The 17,213-nt window shown below is 44.2% G+C and overlaps 1 protein-coding gene across 1 annotated transcript in view; it reads left to right on the plus strand.

Annotated features, from left to right (window-relative positions):
* Positions 1–9,796, plus strand: part of CCKAR (cholecystokinin A receptor) — a 150,123-nt gene extending 140,327 nt beyond the window's left edge. The window contains exon 5 of the mRNA XM_069745795.1: positions 8,765–9,796. Coding sequence (XP_069601896.1) covers positions 8,765–9,309 — 545 coding nt within the window. The 3' untranslated portion in view covers positions 9,310–9,796. The remainder of the gene's footprint in view (positions 1–8,764) is intronic.
* Positions 9,797–17,213: the final 7,417 nt, after the last annotated feature.

Here is a 17,213-nt window from a genome sequence, read left to right on the forward strand (position 1 = left end):
AAACGGCGTACTGAGAAAAAAATTTTGGGTCACCGCTACTTTGCAATTTAATGCAATAACAGGCAATCAAAAGACATCAGCTCAGTGCACAAAAAAATAAGCTCTCAGCCAGCCCCAAATCACAAAAAATGCTAGATGCTAGAGGTCTGGGAAAATGGCGCTATTTCTTCTTTTTTTTTAGTTTAGCTTTTTTACACCACTTAAATAAAAAAGAACCTAGACATGTTTGGTGTCTACGAACTCACAATGACCTGGAGAATCATAACGGCAGGTCAGTTTTAGCGTATAGTGAACATGGTAAAAAAAAACAAAACCTAAAAACTGTGAAATTGCACTTGGACTTTTTTTCCCATTTCCCAGTACACGACATGTTAAAACCAGTGGTGTCAAAATTACAACTTGTTCTGTAAAAAACAAGCCTTCCTGTGGCCATTTTGACTGAAAAATAAAAAAGTTATGGCTCTGAGAATAAAGGGAGCAAAAAACAAAAACGTAAAAATGAAAATACCTCCGGTCATGAAGGGGTTAAGCTCATTAGGAAGTTGTTTTAAAACCTTTCTTTTCAGATTGCTAAGTTTACAGAGAACACTGGACCTAAATAAAGAAAACCTTTTTTTCCCAGTAACATTTGTGACTGTAGACTATCTGTAAATGAGCAATCCTCCTGATTATATGTTACGGATGCTGTTGTGTTACTACTACTGAACTGGCTGCATTCACACATCCATGTAAGTGTTATCATCCAAGAGACATTTTTTCTCATCCTATGTTTTTTTTCACTGAAGCAGGTAGACAGTGTGAAGCTTTTTCATCCATTGACTCATAGCAATGGATCAGTTAATGAATGAAAAGATGACAGAACTCTTAAGTACAAAGTCTGTCTCTCTTATTTTATGTTTTTATATGAAGCCCCTTTATACTTAAATGGTCGACTATTTAGATTATCCTACACAAAAATGATTAATAAAGTAGGAGGTCCTGCAAAAACCTACAATAATCATAATAATAATATGTAGAAGACTAAAAAAAACTAAATATATGTCTATTTTTTGTATATATATACAATACAGACCGAAAGTTTGGACACACCTTCTCATTTAAAGATTTTTCTGTAGTTTCATGACTATGAACATTGTACATTCACACTGAAGGCATCAAAACTATGAATTAACACATGTGGAATTATATACTTAAAGGGAACCTGTCACCCCGTTTTTTCAAGAAGAGCTAAAAATAGCGTTAAATAGGGGCAGAGCTGTGCTTTACATTAGTGTATTTTGTGAGCCTTTATTCCCCACCTATGCTGCCGAAATACCTTTGTAAAGTCGCCGTTTTGGGCTGTCACTCACGCTGGTCAGGTCATATGGGCGTGGTGACAGCGCTGTTTCTCCCTCAGATCTCCGTTGGTGGCGTAGTGGTGTGCACATGTCCAACTGGCGAATCCACTGCGCAGCTTGAAGGAAAATCGCGCGATCTGCGCTAGTCAGCCGTTTATCGGTGGGCGCGGCCATCTTTGTGAGTCCGCTCGTGCGCAGATGGTTCTTCTCGGCTTCCCGGGGCTTCAGGAAAATGGCCGCGGGATGCCGTGCGTGCGCAGATGGCGATCTCGGCGGCCATTTTCCTGAAGCCGAGTTCGCATCTTGGCTGCAGGAAAATGGCCGCCGCGATCGCCATCTGCGCATGCGCGGCATCCCGCGGCCATTTTCCTGAAGCCCCGGGAAGCCGAGAAGAACTATCTGCGCACGCAAAGATTGCCGCGCCCACCGATATACGGCTGAATAGCGCAGATCGCGCTATTTTCTGGGGGAGAAACAGCGCTGTCACCACGCCCATATGACCTGACCAGCGTGAGTGACAGCCCAAAACGGCGACTTTACAAAGGTATTTCGGCAGCATAGGTGGGGAATAAAGGCTCACAAAATACACTAATGTAAAGCACAGCTCTGCCCCTATTTAACGCTATTTTTAGCTCTTCTTGAAAAAACGGGGTGACAGGTTCCCTTTAATAAAAAAGTGTGAAACAACTGAAATTATGTCTTATATTCTAGGTTCTCCAAAGTAGCCACCTTTTGCTTTGATGACTGCTTTGCACACTCTTGGCATTCTTTTGATGAGCTTCAAGAGGTAGTCACCGGGAATGGTCTTCCAACAATCTTGAAGGAGTTCCCAGAGATGATTAGCACTTGTTTGCCCTTTTGCCTTCACTCTGCGGTCCAGCTCACCCCAAACCATCTTGATTGGGTCCAGGTCTGGTGACTGTGGAGGCCAGGTCATCTGGCATAGCACCCCATCACTCTCCTTCTTGGTCAAATAGCCCTTACACAGCCTGGAGGTGTGTTTGGGGTCATTGTCCTGTTGAAAAATAAATGATGGTCCAACTAAACGCAAACCGCATGGAATAGCATGCCGCTGCAAGATGCTGTGGTAGCCATGCTGGTTCAGTATGCCTTCAATTTTGAATAAATCCCCAACAGTGTCACAAGCAAAGCACCCCCACACCATCACACCTCCTCCTCTATGCTCCTTGGTGGGAACCAGGCATGTAGAGTCCATCCGTTCACCTTTTCTGCGTCACACAAAGACATGGTGGTTGGAATCAAAAATCTCAAATTTGGACTCATCAGACCAAAGCACAGATTTTCACTGGTCTAATGTCCATTCCTTGTGTTCTTTAGCCTAAACAAGTCTCTTCTGCTTGTTGCCTGTCCTTAGCAGTGGTTTCCTAGCCACTATTTTACCATGAAGGCCTGCTGCACAAAGTCTCCTCTTAACAGTTGTTGTAGACAGGGCCGGCGTCAGCACCCGGCGCACCGGGCAAATGCCGGGGCCCTGGGGAGAGAGGGGGGCCCACTCACGCTGTCATAGATTAGATACAGCTGGGAGAGCAGAGCAGGAGATAACATGCTCTCTCCGCCCACAAAGTCACTGCTGGCTGCGTTCTCTTAACCCCCTATGTGCCAGCTCTGACACAAGCATCTTCTCACTCAGTCAGTGCAGCCAGGCAGGCACACATAGGGGTTAAGAGAAGGCATCCAGTGTGACATTGTGTGTGGGCGGAGAGAGCACGTTCTCTGCTCTGATCTCCGCCCCTGGCTGGCTGCCGTGCTGCTGAAGTTATGAGGCAGATTCAGGAGGAGCTCCTAGTCCTACCAGTGCCTGAGTGAGTGGCGCTGCTATATACTACGTGGGCTGCGCTGCTATATACTACGTGGGCTGCACTGCTATATACTACGTGGGCTGCGCTGCTATATACTATGTGGGCTGCTATATACTACATGGGCTGCGCTGCTATATACTACGTGGGCTGCGCTGCTATGTACTACGTGGGCTGCGCTGCTATATACTATGTGGGCTGCTATATACTACATGGGCTGTGCTGCTATATACTACGTGGGCTGCGCTGCTATATACTACGTGGGCTGCGCTGCTATATACTACGTGGGCTGCGCTGCTATATACTACGTGGGCTGTGCTATATACTACATGGGCTGCTATATGCTACGTGGGCTGCTATATACTACATGGGCTGCTATATACTACGTGGGCAGTGTTATATACTACATGGCTGTGTTTATATGCGATCATGAATCGGGGTATGTGTTAAAGGGGGGCCCACTGAGACTCTTTCGCCCGGGGCCCTCAAAAACCTGGAGCCGGCCCTGGTTATAGAGATGCGTCTGCTGCTAGAACTCTGTGTGGCATTAACCTGGTCTCTAATCTGAGCTGCTGTTAACCTGCGATTTCTGAGGCTGGTGACTCAGATAAATTTATCCTCAGAAGCAGAGGTGACTCTTGGTCTTTCTTTCCTGGGGCAGTCCTCATGTGAGCCAGTTTCTTTGTAGCACTTGATGGTTTTTGCAACTGCACTTGGGGACACTTTCAAAGTTTGCTCAATGTTTCAGACTGACTGACCTTTACTTCTTAAAGTAATGATGACCACTCGTTTTTCTTTACTTAGCTGCTTTTCTTTCTTGCCATAATCTACTATATAATTGTCTAAGGGTCACTTCCCCGGCGTTCCGCTCCATACTCCCTGCAGTCAATGTCCCCGGCGCTCCACTCCATACTCCCCGCAGTGTCCCCGGCGCTCCACTCCATACTCCCCGCAGTGTCCCCGGCGCTCCGCTCCATGCTCCCCGCAGTGTCCCTGGCGTGCTATACTCACCCTCCGTTGTCCGCTCGCGCCTGCCGCCATCTTCCTTTCCCAGCGATGCATTGCGAAATTACCCAGAAGACCTAGCGGTCTCGCGAGACTGCTAAGTCATCTGGGTAATTTCGCAAAGCATCCTGGGAACGGAAGATGGCGGCAGCCATGCGCCCACTGGCACAGCGCCGTTGGATCCCAGGAGGCGGAGAGATAGGACGCTGAGGAGCAGCGACCAGAATGGTGAGTATGTTAAACTACAAGGGACCCTTGGATCGTTAGGTGAGTATGTTTATTTTTTATTTTTTAACCTGTGACATACGTGGCTGGGCAATATACTATGTGGCTCTGTGCTGTATACTACGTCGCTGTGCAATATACTACGTGGCTCTGTGCTGTATACTACGTCACTGGGCAATATACTACGTAACTGGGCAATATACTGCGTCACTGGGCAATATACTACGTCACTGGACAATATACTACGTCACTGGGCAATATACTACGTCACTGGGCAATATACTACGTGGCTCTGTGCTGTATACTACGTGACTGGGCAATACTATGTGGCTGAGCAATATACTACGTGGCTGGGCAATATACTACATCACTGGGCAATATACTACATAACTTGGCAATATACTACGTCACTGGGCAATATACTACGTGGCTCTGTGCTGTATACTACGTAACTGGGCAATATACTATGTGGCTCTGTGCTGTATACTACGTGACTGGGCAATATACTACGTGGCTCTGTGCTGTATACTACGTCGCTGTGCAATATACTATGTGGCTCTGTGCTGTCTACTACGTCACTGGGCAATATACTATGTGGCTGGACTATTTACTACGTGGCTGGGCTATATACTACATGGCTGGGCAATATACTACGTCGCTGGGCAATATACTACGTCACTGGGCAATATACTACGTGGCTGGGCTATTTACTACGTGGCTGGGCTATATACTACGTGGCTGGGAAATATACTACGTCACTGGGCAATATACTATGTCGCTGGGCAATATACTATGTCACTGGGCAATATACTATGTGGCTGGGCTATTTACTACGTGGCTGGGCTATATACTACGTGGCTGGGCAATATACTACGTCACTGGGCAATATACTACGTCGCTGGGCAATATACTACGTCACTGGGCAATATAGTACGTGGCTGGGCAATATATTACGTGGGATGGGCAATATACTACGTGGCTGGGCAATATACTACGTGGCTGGACAATATACTACGTGGCTGGGCTATATACTACGTGGCTGGGCAATATACTACGTCTCTGGGCAATATACTACGTCGCTGGGCAATATACTACATCGCTGGGCAATATATTACGTGGACATGCATATTCTAGAATACCCGATGTGTTAGAATCAGCCACCATCTAGTACAAATTATAAGAGTCTATTCAGTAGGACTATGAGCTGTGTATCCACCAGACTTCTGCTCAACACAACTGATGGTCCCAACCCCATTAATAAGGCAAGAAATCCCACTTATTAAACCTGACAGGGCACACCTGTGAAGTGAAAACCATTTCTGGTGACTACCTCTTGAAGCTCATCAAGAGAATGCCAAGAGTGTGCAAAGCAGTCATCAAAGCAAAAGGTGGCTTCGGCTTCTTTGAAGAACCTAGAATATAAGACGTATTTTCAGTTGTTTCACACTTTTTGTTAAGTATATAATTCCACATGTGTTTGTTAGGTGTCGAGATCCCGCCTCTGGACAGGGGGAAACTCGATCCATCTCCGCTGCGGTCTCCCATTCTTCTCCAGTCACAGTGGAGTCTGCTCAGCGGAGACGTCGGTCACAGTGTCTAGCTCAGGCCGATACTGGACGACAGGTTACTGCTGCCTTTTCAGCTTCTGCCAGTGTAGTCAGTACTGGGTAGCGGCGAGCAGACGTGTTTGGGACTAAGTCCTGCTCTTCCCTTTCTGAGCATGCCCAGGGAAAGATCTCTCATTGGAGATCAAGGGTCACATGCTTAGATACTGCAGCAAATCCCATTGGTCCTTTAGGAAGGTCCTGAAGGTGTTCTTCTTCTGTGGCTGACTCCCATTGGTCCCTCTGGGAAGGTCCTGTTCTTGCTGCAGCTATAAAAGGTTTGCATGGCCGCACGGCCATGCGCTAGTGTACATTTGGAATCGTGTGTGTGTGTTGATGAGTGCAAGTCGTTCTTTAAAATTCCCTGTTCGGAAAAGGTGGATGCTTGCTGTCTAGCGCCTGACTAAGCTGTCAACATAAAGACACACAATACAGCGTCTATTGCTGTAACCGCCAATGCAGCGCCGTGCGCTTATAGAGCGCTTTCCTATCCCAAGTCTAGGTGGTTAGCAGCGTCTGACAAAGTGGCACAGCATGCACTCTTGTGCTTTAAGTTATATTTTCTGTTACTTTGAAACCCCAGTTGCGGTGTCGAGCGCAAGTGGTCTGAACGTACTCTAACCCTGTGCCTTGGGATAGAGTCCTGAGACTCTTTGATTGCGCTCTTGGTGCGGTACCGCGGCCCTGTGACGCAACAGGGTTTGCTTTCTTCACACAGGGTGAAGTTAACCCCTGTGTGTATCCACATTGTACCGCCATATAGTCCGTCATTACTCAGCAGCAGGTTCCATCTCTGCACGGTGAACCCCGGGCTGCGAACGCACCTTATACCATCTCTCTTATAATTTGGTGCATTCCGCTAGCCCTAAGAGTGTTAATTCATAGTTTTGATGCCTTCAGTGTGAATTTACAATTTTCATAGTCATGAAAATACAGAAAAATCTTTAAATGAGAAGGTGTGTCCAAACTTTTGGTCTGTACTGTACAAAGAACAAATACTGCCACACCATGACCAGACCACATATTACCACCACATAGTAACCAAATACTACTACATACAGGGAACAAATACCGCCACACCATGACCAGACCACATATTATCACCACATAATGACTGACTAATACCACATACAAGGAACAAATACTGCCACACCATAACCAGACCATACACTACCACCACATAGTGACCGAATAATACTACATTCAAGGAGCAACGTCATTCATCACCCAATTAATAATTTTCATTTTTTTCATGTCACTTTCCTTTTTTAACCTGTGGTATTAGTTGCCATTTTTGCCACCAAATTCTTCAAAATGGCTCAATCGATTTATGAATTTGGGGCTAAGTCAAAATGGTCTTTTTTGTTGTCTTTAACTGTTTTTGAAACCTTTTTGGTGCCAAAATGCGCACATTTTGCAAAAAATGGAGTACAGGGGTAAGTGGAGTTGCGCGAAATTGTGCAGCTTTTTAAAAACAAATAATCAACCTGTGAAAACATCTGAATTCAATAAAATCTGCCCACAAAGCAGACAACACAATGAAAAAAAGGCGAGCACATATAAAATAGACTTAAAAAAAGACAAATAGAATAATGAATTGGGTGCAAGTAAAGAAAAGGTGCAAAACACACAAAACTAAACAAAAACCAGGTGAAGAAGAGCAGTAGAATAGGGGGGGGGGGGACATATCTAGGGCCCTATCCTGGTATATATCCCCCATCCTGGTACAAGGGACATATACCAGGATTAGTTAAATATAAGCACCAGGATAGGGAACATACATACCAAGATAGAGCCTGGATAAGGGACTTATAAACCATGATTGGGGATATATATTCCAAATGGGGCCCACGATATGTGACGTATATACCAAGATGGGGCCAGTCATTTTAACATATATACCAGGATGGAAGACATATATACTGTATATATGTATGTATATATATATATATATATATATATATATATATATATATACATATATACTAGGATGGGGCCAGGATGAGGGACATTTATACCATGATGGAGGACATAAAAATATACCGATATGTGGGGGTCTGGTCCAAATCATGCACTGGATCTCATCGCACTCTAGTTACACCAATGACAATATTTGATGTCAAAGCTCCCTCTCCCTTACAAAAGCCCTTTTAGCCCCTTATTAGATGCTTCAATTGTGATCTGAAAAATAAAAAAAATTATTGCCAAAAAATAAATAAATAAATAAATGAATGAATTTATTTTATGGTACATATTTTATGGTACATATATATATATATATATATATATATATATATATATATATATATATATATATATGTACCATAAAACTTAAATTGTGTTTTTCTGATGGCATATTCCCTTTAATAGGTGATCTGACCACTGTTGTGTACACATTCTGTAATGGGAGTGCTTTTCTTTCCTATAAGCAGTGAAATCCATGGGTAATACAAGAAAATTGTAGTCATTCTGGCCATTAAGTCATCAAACACTGCACAAAACAAAGCCAACAAAATGTCCTTTGCTAATAATTTCATGTTGTTTGAACTATATATTTCCAAAACAAATGAACGCATTGATTCCTAATAGGGATTTGTGCAGGTCATGTTGTTCCTCACTAAATATCAAGCTCATTACTGCCATCCCATTTTTAGACAGCATAACAAACAGATGCCCGGATGTCTGCGCTTCTGGATATTGCATATTATTTTGTTGTTCTCTGTATTTGTTAATCATTGTATATTTTTCCCTCCCCTTTTTGGTCTCCTTCATACAGAACGGTCAAGCAGTATAAGCAGCAATCAATTTGAAAACGGAGACGGCTGCTATCTTCAGAAGTCGAAAAGGAAGAAGAAAGTAGAAATGCGTCAGCTGTCCTCACATTCCAGCAGTGCTAAGATTGAAAGAGTCCGAAGCAACAGCTCTGCCGCCAACCTAATGGCCAAGAAAAGAGTTATCCGCATGTTGATTGTCATTGTCATCCTGTTCTTCATGTGTTGGACTCCTATTTTCAGTGTTAACGCCTGGAGAGCCTTTGACGTCAACACTGCGGGAATCCTCCTCACTGGAGCACCCATCTCTTTTATCCACCTGCTCTCCTACACCTCAGCTTGTGTCAACCCGATTATTTACTGCTTCATGAACAAACGATTTAGACTTGGATTCCTATCTACCTTCAGCTGCTGCCCCGGAAAAGATGTGCAGAATAGAGGGATGGTGCCTGGGGTAGGAGAAGATGATGGTAGGACCACTGGGGCTTCATTATCCAGGTACACGTACACCAACATCAGCATCTCTGCTACTGCCTCCGGCCCAACATGAGCAGGTAATGGGCTCTAATAGGGAAATGAAAGTACTGTAGACTTTAATAAACGTTGGATAAGTCGATCATGGTATGTTATTGTTGGAAGGAACTTCATACCGCACTGTGGATTATAAATAGACCGTATTAATACAAATGCTATGAAGGCAGCTTGGATGACCCTTGCCAGATCAATCATGGAACAGTGTCTGCTTCTTACATTATTATTCATTAGCCACAGATCTGAATTCAGTTCAATCACTAGCCAAGATTGTATAATGTAGTCGATTCCAGTATATGTGTCATGGACAAGAGCCCACGAAGGGCTGAATTACATTAGTGAGTACTGTCATTTCTATGAGTGTCACTAATCGTGTGTACGGAACGCTCTCATATGTGAAACATGGACTGATTAGATGCAAACATGCATGTTGTACACTAGCTGAACTCCACTTGCGTGTCATTGCTCTATGATGTTCTGTAATAATAAAAGTTTTGTTCCATTTATAGCTGTGCACCCAACTTTTTGGATAATCCATGGAACATGTGAAATTTCATTCATAGTATGGCTTAATTAATGGGGACAAAAATAATACACAAATTATTTTTTTTTAATCTGGCACAGTACATGTGTTTATGATTGTTCCTGGTACTACACATCAGCAGAAGTAAAATAAAGATTGGCTGCAGTACTAGGTACAGCTACAACTTCAGGTAGGGTGCTAATTAGTGATGAGCGAATATACTCGTTGTTCGGGTTTTCCCAAGCACACTCGGATGGTCTCCGAGTATTTGTGACTGCTCGGAGATTTAGTTTTTATTGCCGCAGCTGCATGATTTACATCTGATAGCCAGCATTAGTACATGTGGGGGTTGCCTGGTTGCTAGGGAATCCCCACATGTACTTATGCTGGCTATCAGATGTAAATCATTAAGCTGCGGCAATAAAAACTAAAACTCCAAGCACTAAAAAATACTCGGAGGACCCCCGAGCGTGCTTGAGAAATCTCGAGTAACGAGTATACTCGCTCATCACTACTAGAGAATCCCCACATGTAATCAAGCTGTCTAATAGCCACAAATCATGCAGCTGTGGCAAGGAAAACTAAATCTCCGAGCAGTCATAAATACTCGGAGACCACCCGAGCGTGCTCGGGAAAACCTGAGCAACGAGTACACTCGCTCATCACTAGTGCTAATTCTAGATCTCCAAAATGTTTTCCCAATCATACATGGTTAGCCTACACTAAGGGCAAAGTCACACGGTCATGTAAATTGGAGTAAGATCGGAATGCAATTCTCGGACTGTCCGGCGGATGTCCCTACCTGAGTGCAATAGTTTCACATAGCTCTATACAGCTGTCACACTCGAGTCGGGAGAGCTGCCGGACAGTCCAAGCCTTGCATTCCAATCTGAATCCGATTTATATGGCCGTCTGACTGCACCTTATGGATTGCCCAGCAATTAAAAGTCCTGGGTCATCCCTTTAATTAAATGCCAAATTTCCTTGGGGCAACTAGGAGAATTTACAAAGAAAGTTGTTGCTTTGAGTTTTGGGATTTGATTGAATTTAGAATTTCAGTTCTGGAATTCTGGAGTATAAGTTTCACCAAACATTGCCAGTTGTTATCACATTGATAGGGCTGTAGAATTCCGCTCTTTGGTGATATAGAAATGGATGTCTACAAAAGGAATAATGATCTTTAGTTTTCATACAGTTTACACATGCAGATGATTGCCGAATGGGATTGGAAGTTTAACGAGTGTGGCTCAACATGCTGTACCTAAGATTGGCGCTCATTATCTGCCTCTGTACACGTAAGGCAAGACGTGGTGTTGATGTTGCAGTCCCCATGTGGCTGGTATGCATCCGAGAACTGCGGCGACCAGATGACGCTATAGCCTCAAATTGCTTATAAGAGAATTATTCACTTTTGTAAGGGGAATGGCTGCTTGCTTCAGTCGCCAAAACAGTGTGCTCAATTTTATAGCCATGCAGTTTAGGGAATGAAATAGCTGTTCCCCTTACAAAATAAAATAATATTGACTTGAGTCTGTCAAGAGGGAGGTGCTTCCTGAAGCATTATTATTTTTTGGTTGTTTCCTGAGTGCTTTTCTTATGTTCTTAGTAGAATAGACAGATTGACTTTTTGAAGTAGACCGCACTGCTGTAGGAAAAAAAAACGGTTCCAGCACAGAGATAGTCATTTCATAATTTTCATTTTTACGCATTTCATGCTTGTACTGAGCACTTTTTAAAATCAAACTGCACATGACCAAACTATATACAGTGTGTCCGTAAAGTCATGGTGCACTTTGGACCAGTCCCTGGAAAGCAACAAAAAAATGATAGAAATGTGAAATCTGCTCCAAATAAAAGAAAAACTCTCCCAGTTTCTTACCTATTCACTGCAGTTCGATGTGGGCTCCATTTGTTGTCCTACACATATCCAAACAATATTGAAGAGTATTAATCAGTGTATTACAGTGTATTAATCAAAGTTTGGTTTATCAGGGGTTAATCTGATTGGGGACTCAGCAACAGCTTAAATGAGTTTGTGTTGTTTTATTGGTTCTTCTTATCTCTCCTCATGAACAGGTCTGATATGATTGTGCAGCGCCCCAGGGTCCTAGTCGTTGCAGTAATATCATTCTCCTCTAGGGGGGAGTGATGTTACGTTTGAAGGCAAAAAAGGAGATCACTTTACCAGGTATCACAAACCATACAACACGCTTCACACTCCAGTCCACAAGGGGGAGCTATGCTCCTATTTACTAGGGCACTCCTCACAATTAGGTAAAACTGGTGACCTGGATAGGAATTGAGTCAGTTCCTGTCAGGCAGACAGAGAGGAAGGAGGAACATCGAGCAGTTGCCGACAGGGTGGTCCCTGACAGGGGTGGGATCCTGTCAAAGGCCTAGACAGAAGGCCACGGAGCTGCGTCTGCCCCACATGCGGCAGTATCCTAAGAAAGAGACACAAACAGCGAATTGTATTGTAGAGGGTGAGAAACGAAGTCATAGCAAAAGGAGAGGAAACCAGAAGGAGTTCTGCCCTATACAGGCTGCCTCCTTCTGAGGCACAGGATCCGGTAGCTGGAACACCGATGGAGCAACAGTCTCTATGCCTTGCTTCAGAGACTGGCAGGACAGCTATTTCCACGTTACCTGCCCGACCTATACCCAGGAGGCACGGTAGCAACTTGTGGGGCTGGGGCGTGCTAAAGTCCCTGTAAAAAGCCTCAGGCTATCAGTCATACGGGTTTGTTCCTATCCATCTGGGGGACAGAGAGAGACATAACATCTAGAACATCTACAACAGTTGTGAGGACCTTATGAGAAGCTCAGCAGTAAGGTACTACAACATCCAGGCGCTAGAGGAAGGCTACTGAATTCCACCTGGATAAGGGGACTCTGGATTTGCCTTCAAACCGGTCGGACTCTGCCTGCCCTGTGATCTGGTGCTCTGGACTGTGGATGCTGAAGCCTTCAGTAAAAAGGTAAAGAGACTGCAACCTTGTGTCCTCGTTCTTCACTGCGCCTCACACCATCCACCATCTACACATCGGGAAGCCCTGGGGACATACAGTGGGGCAAAAAAGTATTTAGTCAGTCAGCAATAGTGCAAGTTCCACCACTTAAAAAGATGAGAGGCGTCCGTAATTTACATCATAGGTAGACCTCAACTATGGGAGACAAACTGAGAAAAAAAAATCCAGAAAATCATATTGTCTGTTTTTTTAACAATTTATTTGCATATTATGGTGGAAAATAAGTATTTGGTCAGAAACAAGCAATCAAGATTTCTGGCTCTCACAGACCTGTAACTTCTTCTTTAACCCCTCTGTGACCTTAGACGTACTATCCCGTCGAGGTGCCCTGGGCTTATCTGACCCTGGACGGGATAGTACGTCATAGCCGATCGGCCGCGCTCACGGGGGGAGCGCGGCCGATTGCGGCCGGGTGTCAGCTGCTTATCGCAGCTGACATCCGGCACTATGTGCCAGGAGCGGTCACGGACCGCCCCCGGCACATTAACCCCTGGCACACCGCGATCAAAGATGATCGCGATGTGCCGGCGGTGCAGGGAAGCACCGCGCAGGGAGGGGGCTCCCTGCGGGCTTCCCTGAGCCCCCCGCAGCAACGCGATGTGATCGCGTTGCTGCGAGGGTCTCCTCACCTCCCTCCCTGCTCGAGCCCCGGATCCAAGATGGCCGTGGATCCGGGTCCTGCAGGGAGGGAGGTGGCTTCACAGAGCCTGCTCAGAGCAGGCACTGTGAAGCAGCCTGCACTCCTATCAGATCAGTGATCTGACAGAGTGCTGTGCAAACTGTCAGATCACTGATCTGTGATGTCCCCCCCTGGGACAAAGTAAAAAAGTAAAAAAAAAATTTTCCAAATGTGTAAAAAAAATAAAAAAAAATATTCCAAAATAATGAAAAAAAAAAAAAAATATTATTCCCATAAATACATTTCTTCATCTAAATAAAAAAAAAAAAACCAATAAAAGTACACATATTTAGTATCGCCACGTCCGTAACGGCCCGACCTATAAAACTGGCCCACTAGTTAACCCCTTCAGTAAACACCGTAAGAAAAAAAAAAAAAAAAACGAGGCAAAAAACAACGCTTTATTATCATACCGCCGAACAAAAAGTGGAATAACACGCGATCAAAAGGACAGATATAAATAACCATGGTACCGCTGAAAGCGTCATATTGTCCCGCAAAAAAAGAGCCGCCATACAGCATCATCAGCAAAAAAATAAAAAAGTTATAGTCCTGAGAATAAAGCGATGCAAAAATAATTATTTTTTCTGTAAAATAGTTTTTATCGTATAAAAGCACCAAACCATAAAAAAATGATATAAATGAGGTATCGCTGTAATCGTACTGACCCGAAGAATAAAACTGATTTATCAATTTTACCAAACGCGGAACGGTATAAACGCCTCCCCCAATAGAAATTCATGAATAGCTGGCTTTTGGTCATTCTTCCTCACAAAAATCGGAATAAAAAGCGATAAAAAAATGTCACGTGCCCAAAAATGTTTTCAATAAAAACGTCAACTCGTCCCGCAAAAAACAAGACCTCACATGACTCTGTGGACCAAAATATGGAAAAATTATAGCTCTCAAAATGTGGTATTGCAAAAAATATTTTTTGCAATAAAAAGGGTCTTTCAGTGTGTGACGGCTGCCAATCATAAAAATCCGCTAAAAAACTCGCTATAAAAGTAAATCAAACCCCCCTTCATCACCCCCTTAGTTAGGGAAAAATAAAAAAAATGTATTTATTTCCATTTTCCCATTAGGGCTAGGGTTAGGGCTAGGGTTAGGGCTAGGGCTAGGGTTAGGGCTAGGGTTAGGGCTAGGGTTAGGGCTAGGGCTAGGGTTAGGGCTAGGGTTAGGGCTAGGGTTAGGGCTAGGGCTAGGGTTAGGGTTAGGGCTAGGGTTAGGGCTAGGGTTAGGGCTAGGGTTAGGGCTAGGGCTAGGGTTAGGGCTAGGGTTAGGGCTAGGGTTAGGGCTAGGGTTAGGGCTAGGGTTAGGGCTAGGGTTAGGGCTAGGGCTAGGGTTAGGGCTAGGATTAGGGTTAGGGTTAGGGTTGGGGCTACAGTTAGGGTTGGGGCTAAAGTTAGGGTTAGGGTTTAGATTACATTTACAGTTGGGAATAGGGTTGGGATTAGGGTTAGGGGTGTGTCAGGGTTAGAGGTGTGGTTAGGGTTACCGTTGGAATTAGGGTTAGGGGTGTGTTTAGATTAGGGTTTCAGTTATAATTGGGGGGTTTCCACTGTTTCGGCACATCAGGGGCTCTCCAAACACGACATGGCGTCCGATCTCAATTCCAGCCAATTCTGCGTTGAAAAAGTAAAACAGTGCTCCTTCCCTTCCGAGCTCTCCTGTGTGCCCAAACAGGGGTTTACCCCAACATATGGGGTATCAGCGTACTCAGGACAAATTGGACAACAACTTTTGTGGACCAATTTCTCCTGTTACCCTTGGGAAAATACAAAACTGGGGGCTAAAAAATAATTTTTGTGGGAAAACAAAAAGATTTTTTATTTTCACGGCTCTGCGTTATAAACTGTAGTGAAACACTTGGGAGTTCAAAGTTCTCACAACACATCTAGATAAGTTCATTGAGGGGTCTAGTTTCCAATATGGGGTCACTTGTGGGGGGTTTCTACTGTTTAGGTACATTAGGGGCTCTGCAAACGCAATGTGACGCCTGCAGACCAATCCATCTAAGTCTGCATTCCAAATGATGCTCCTTCCCTTCCGAGCCCTCCCATGCGCCCAAACGGTGGTTCCCCCCCACATATCGGGTATCAGCGTACTCAGGACAAATTGGACAACAACATTTAGGGTCCAATTTCTCCTGCTAACCTTGGAAAAATACAAAACTGGGGGCTAAAATATAATTTTTGTGGAAAAAAAAATATTTTTTATTTGCATGGCTCTGCGTTATAAACTGTAGTGAAATACTTGGGGGTTCAAAGCTCTCACAACACATCAAGATGAGTTCCTTAGGGGGTCTACTTTCCAAAATGGTGTCACTTGTGGGGGGTTTCTACTGTTTAGGTACATTAGGGGCTCTGCAAACGCAATGTGACGCCTGCAGACCATTCCATCTAAGTCTGCATTCCAAATGGCGCTCCTTCCCTTCCGAACCCTCCCATGCGCCCAAACGGTGGTTCCCCCCCACATATGGGGTATCAGCGTACTCAGGACAAATTGGACAACAACTTTTGTGGTCCAATTTCTCCTGTTACCCTAGGGAAAATACAAAACTGGGGGCTAAAAAATAATTTTTGTGGGAAAAAAATTTTGTTTTATTTTTATGGCTCTGCATTATAAACTTCTGTGAAGCCCTTGGTGGGTCAAAGTGCTCACCACACATCCAGATAAGTTCCTTAGGGGGTCTACTTTCCAAAATGCTGTCACTTGTGGGGGGTTTCAATGTTTAGGCACATCAGTGGCTCTCCAAACGCAACATGGCGTCCCATCTCAATTCCTGTCAATTTTGCATTGAAAAGTCAAACGGCGCTCCTTCCCTTCCGAGCTCTCCCATGCGCCCAAACAGTGGTTTACTGCCACATATGGGGTATCAGCGTACTCGGGACAAATTGGACAACAACTTTTGAGGTCCAATTTCTTCTCTTACCCTTGGAAAAATAAAAAATTGGGGGCAAAAATATAATTTTTGTGAAAAAATATGATTTTTTATTTTTACGGTTCTGCATTATAAACTTCTGTGAAGCACTTGGTGGGTCAAAGTGCTCACCACACCTCTAGATAAGTTCCTTAGGGGGTCTACTTTCCAAAATGGTGTCACTTGTGGGGGTTTTCAATGTTTAGGCACATCAGTGGCTCTCCAAACGCAACATGGCGTCCCATCTCAATTTCTGTCAATTTTGCATTGAAAAGTCAAACTGCGCTCCTTCCCTTCCGAGCTCTCCCATGCGCCCAAACAGTGGTTTACTGCCACATATCGGGTATCAGCGTACTCAGGACAAATTGGACAACAATTTTTGAGGTCCAATTTCTTCTCTTACCCTTGGAAAAATAAAAAATTGGGGGCAAAAATATAATTTTTGTGAAAAAATATGATTTTTTATTTTTACGGTTCTGCATTATAAACTTCTGTGAAGCACTTGGTGGGTCAAAGTGCTCACCACACCTCTAGATAAGTTCCTTAGGGGGTCTACTTTCCAAAATGGTGTCACTTGTGGGGGGTTTCAATGTTTAGGCACATCAGTGGCTCTCCAAACGCAACATGGCGTCCCATCTCAATTTCTGTCAATTTTGCATTGAAAAGTCAAACTGCGCTCCTTCCCTTCCGAGCTCTCCCATGCGCCCAAACAGTGGTTTACTGCCACATATGGGGTATCAGCGTACTCAGGACAAATTGGACAACAACT

Source organism: Ranitomeya imitator, chromosome 1, assembly GCF_032444005.1.
Source record: "Ranitomeya imitator isolate aRanImi1 chromosome 1, aRanImi1.pri, whole genome shotgun sequence".
NCBI classification, from domain to species: domain Eukaryota; kingdom Metazoa; phylum Chordata; class Amphibia; order Anura; family Dendrobatidae; genus Ranitomeya; species Ranitomeya imitator.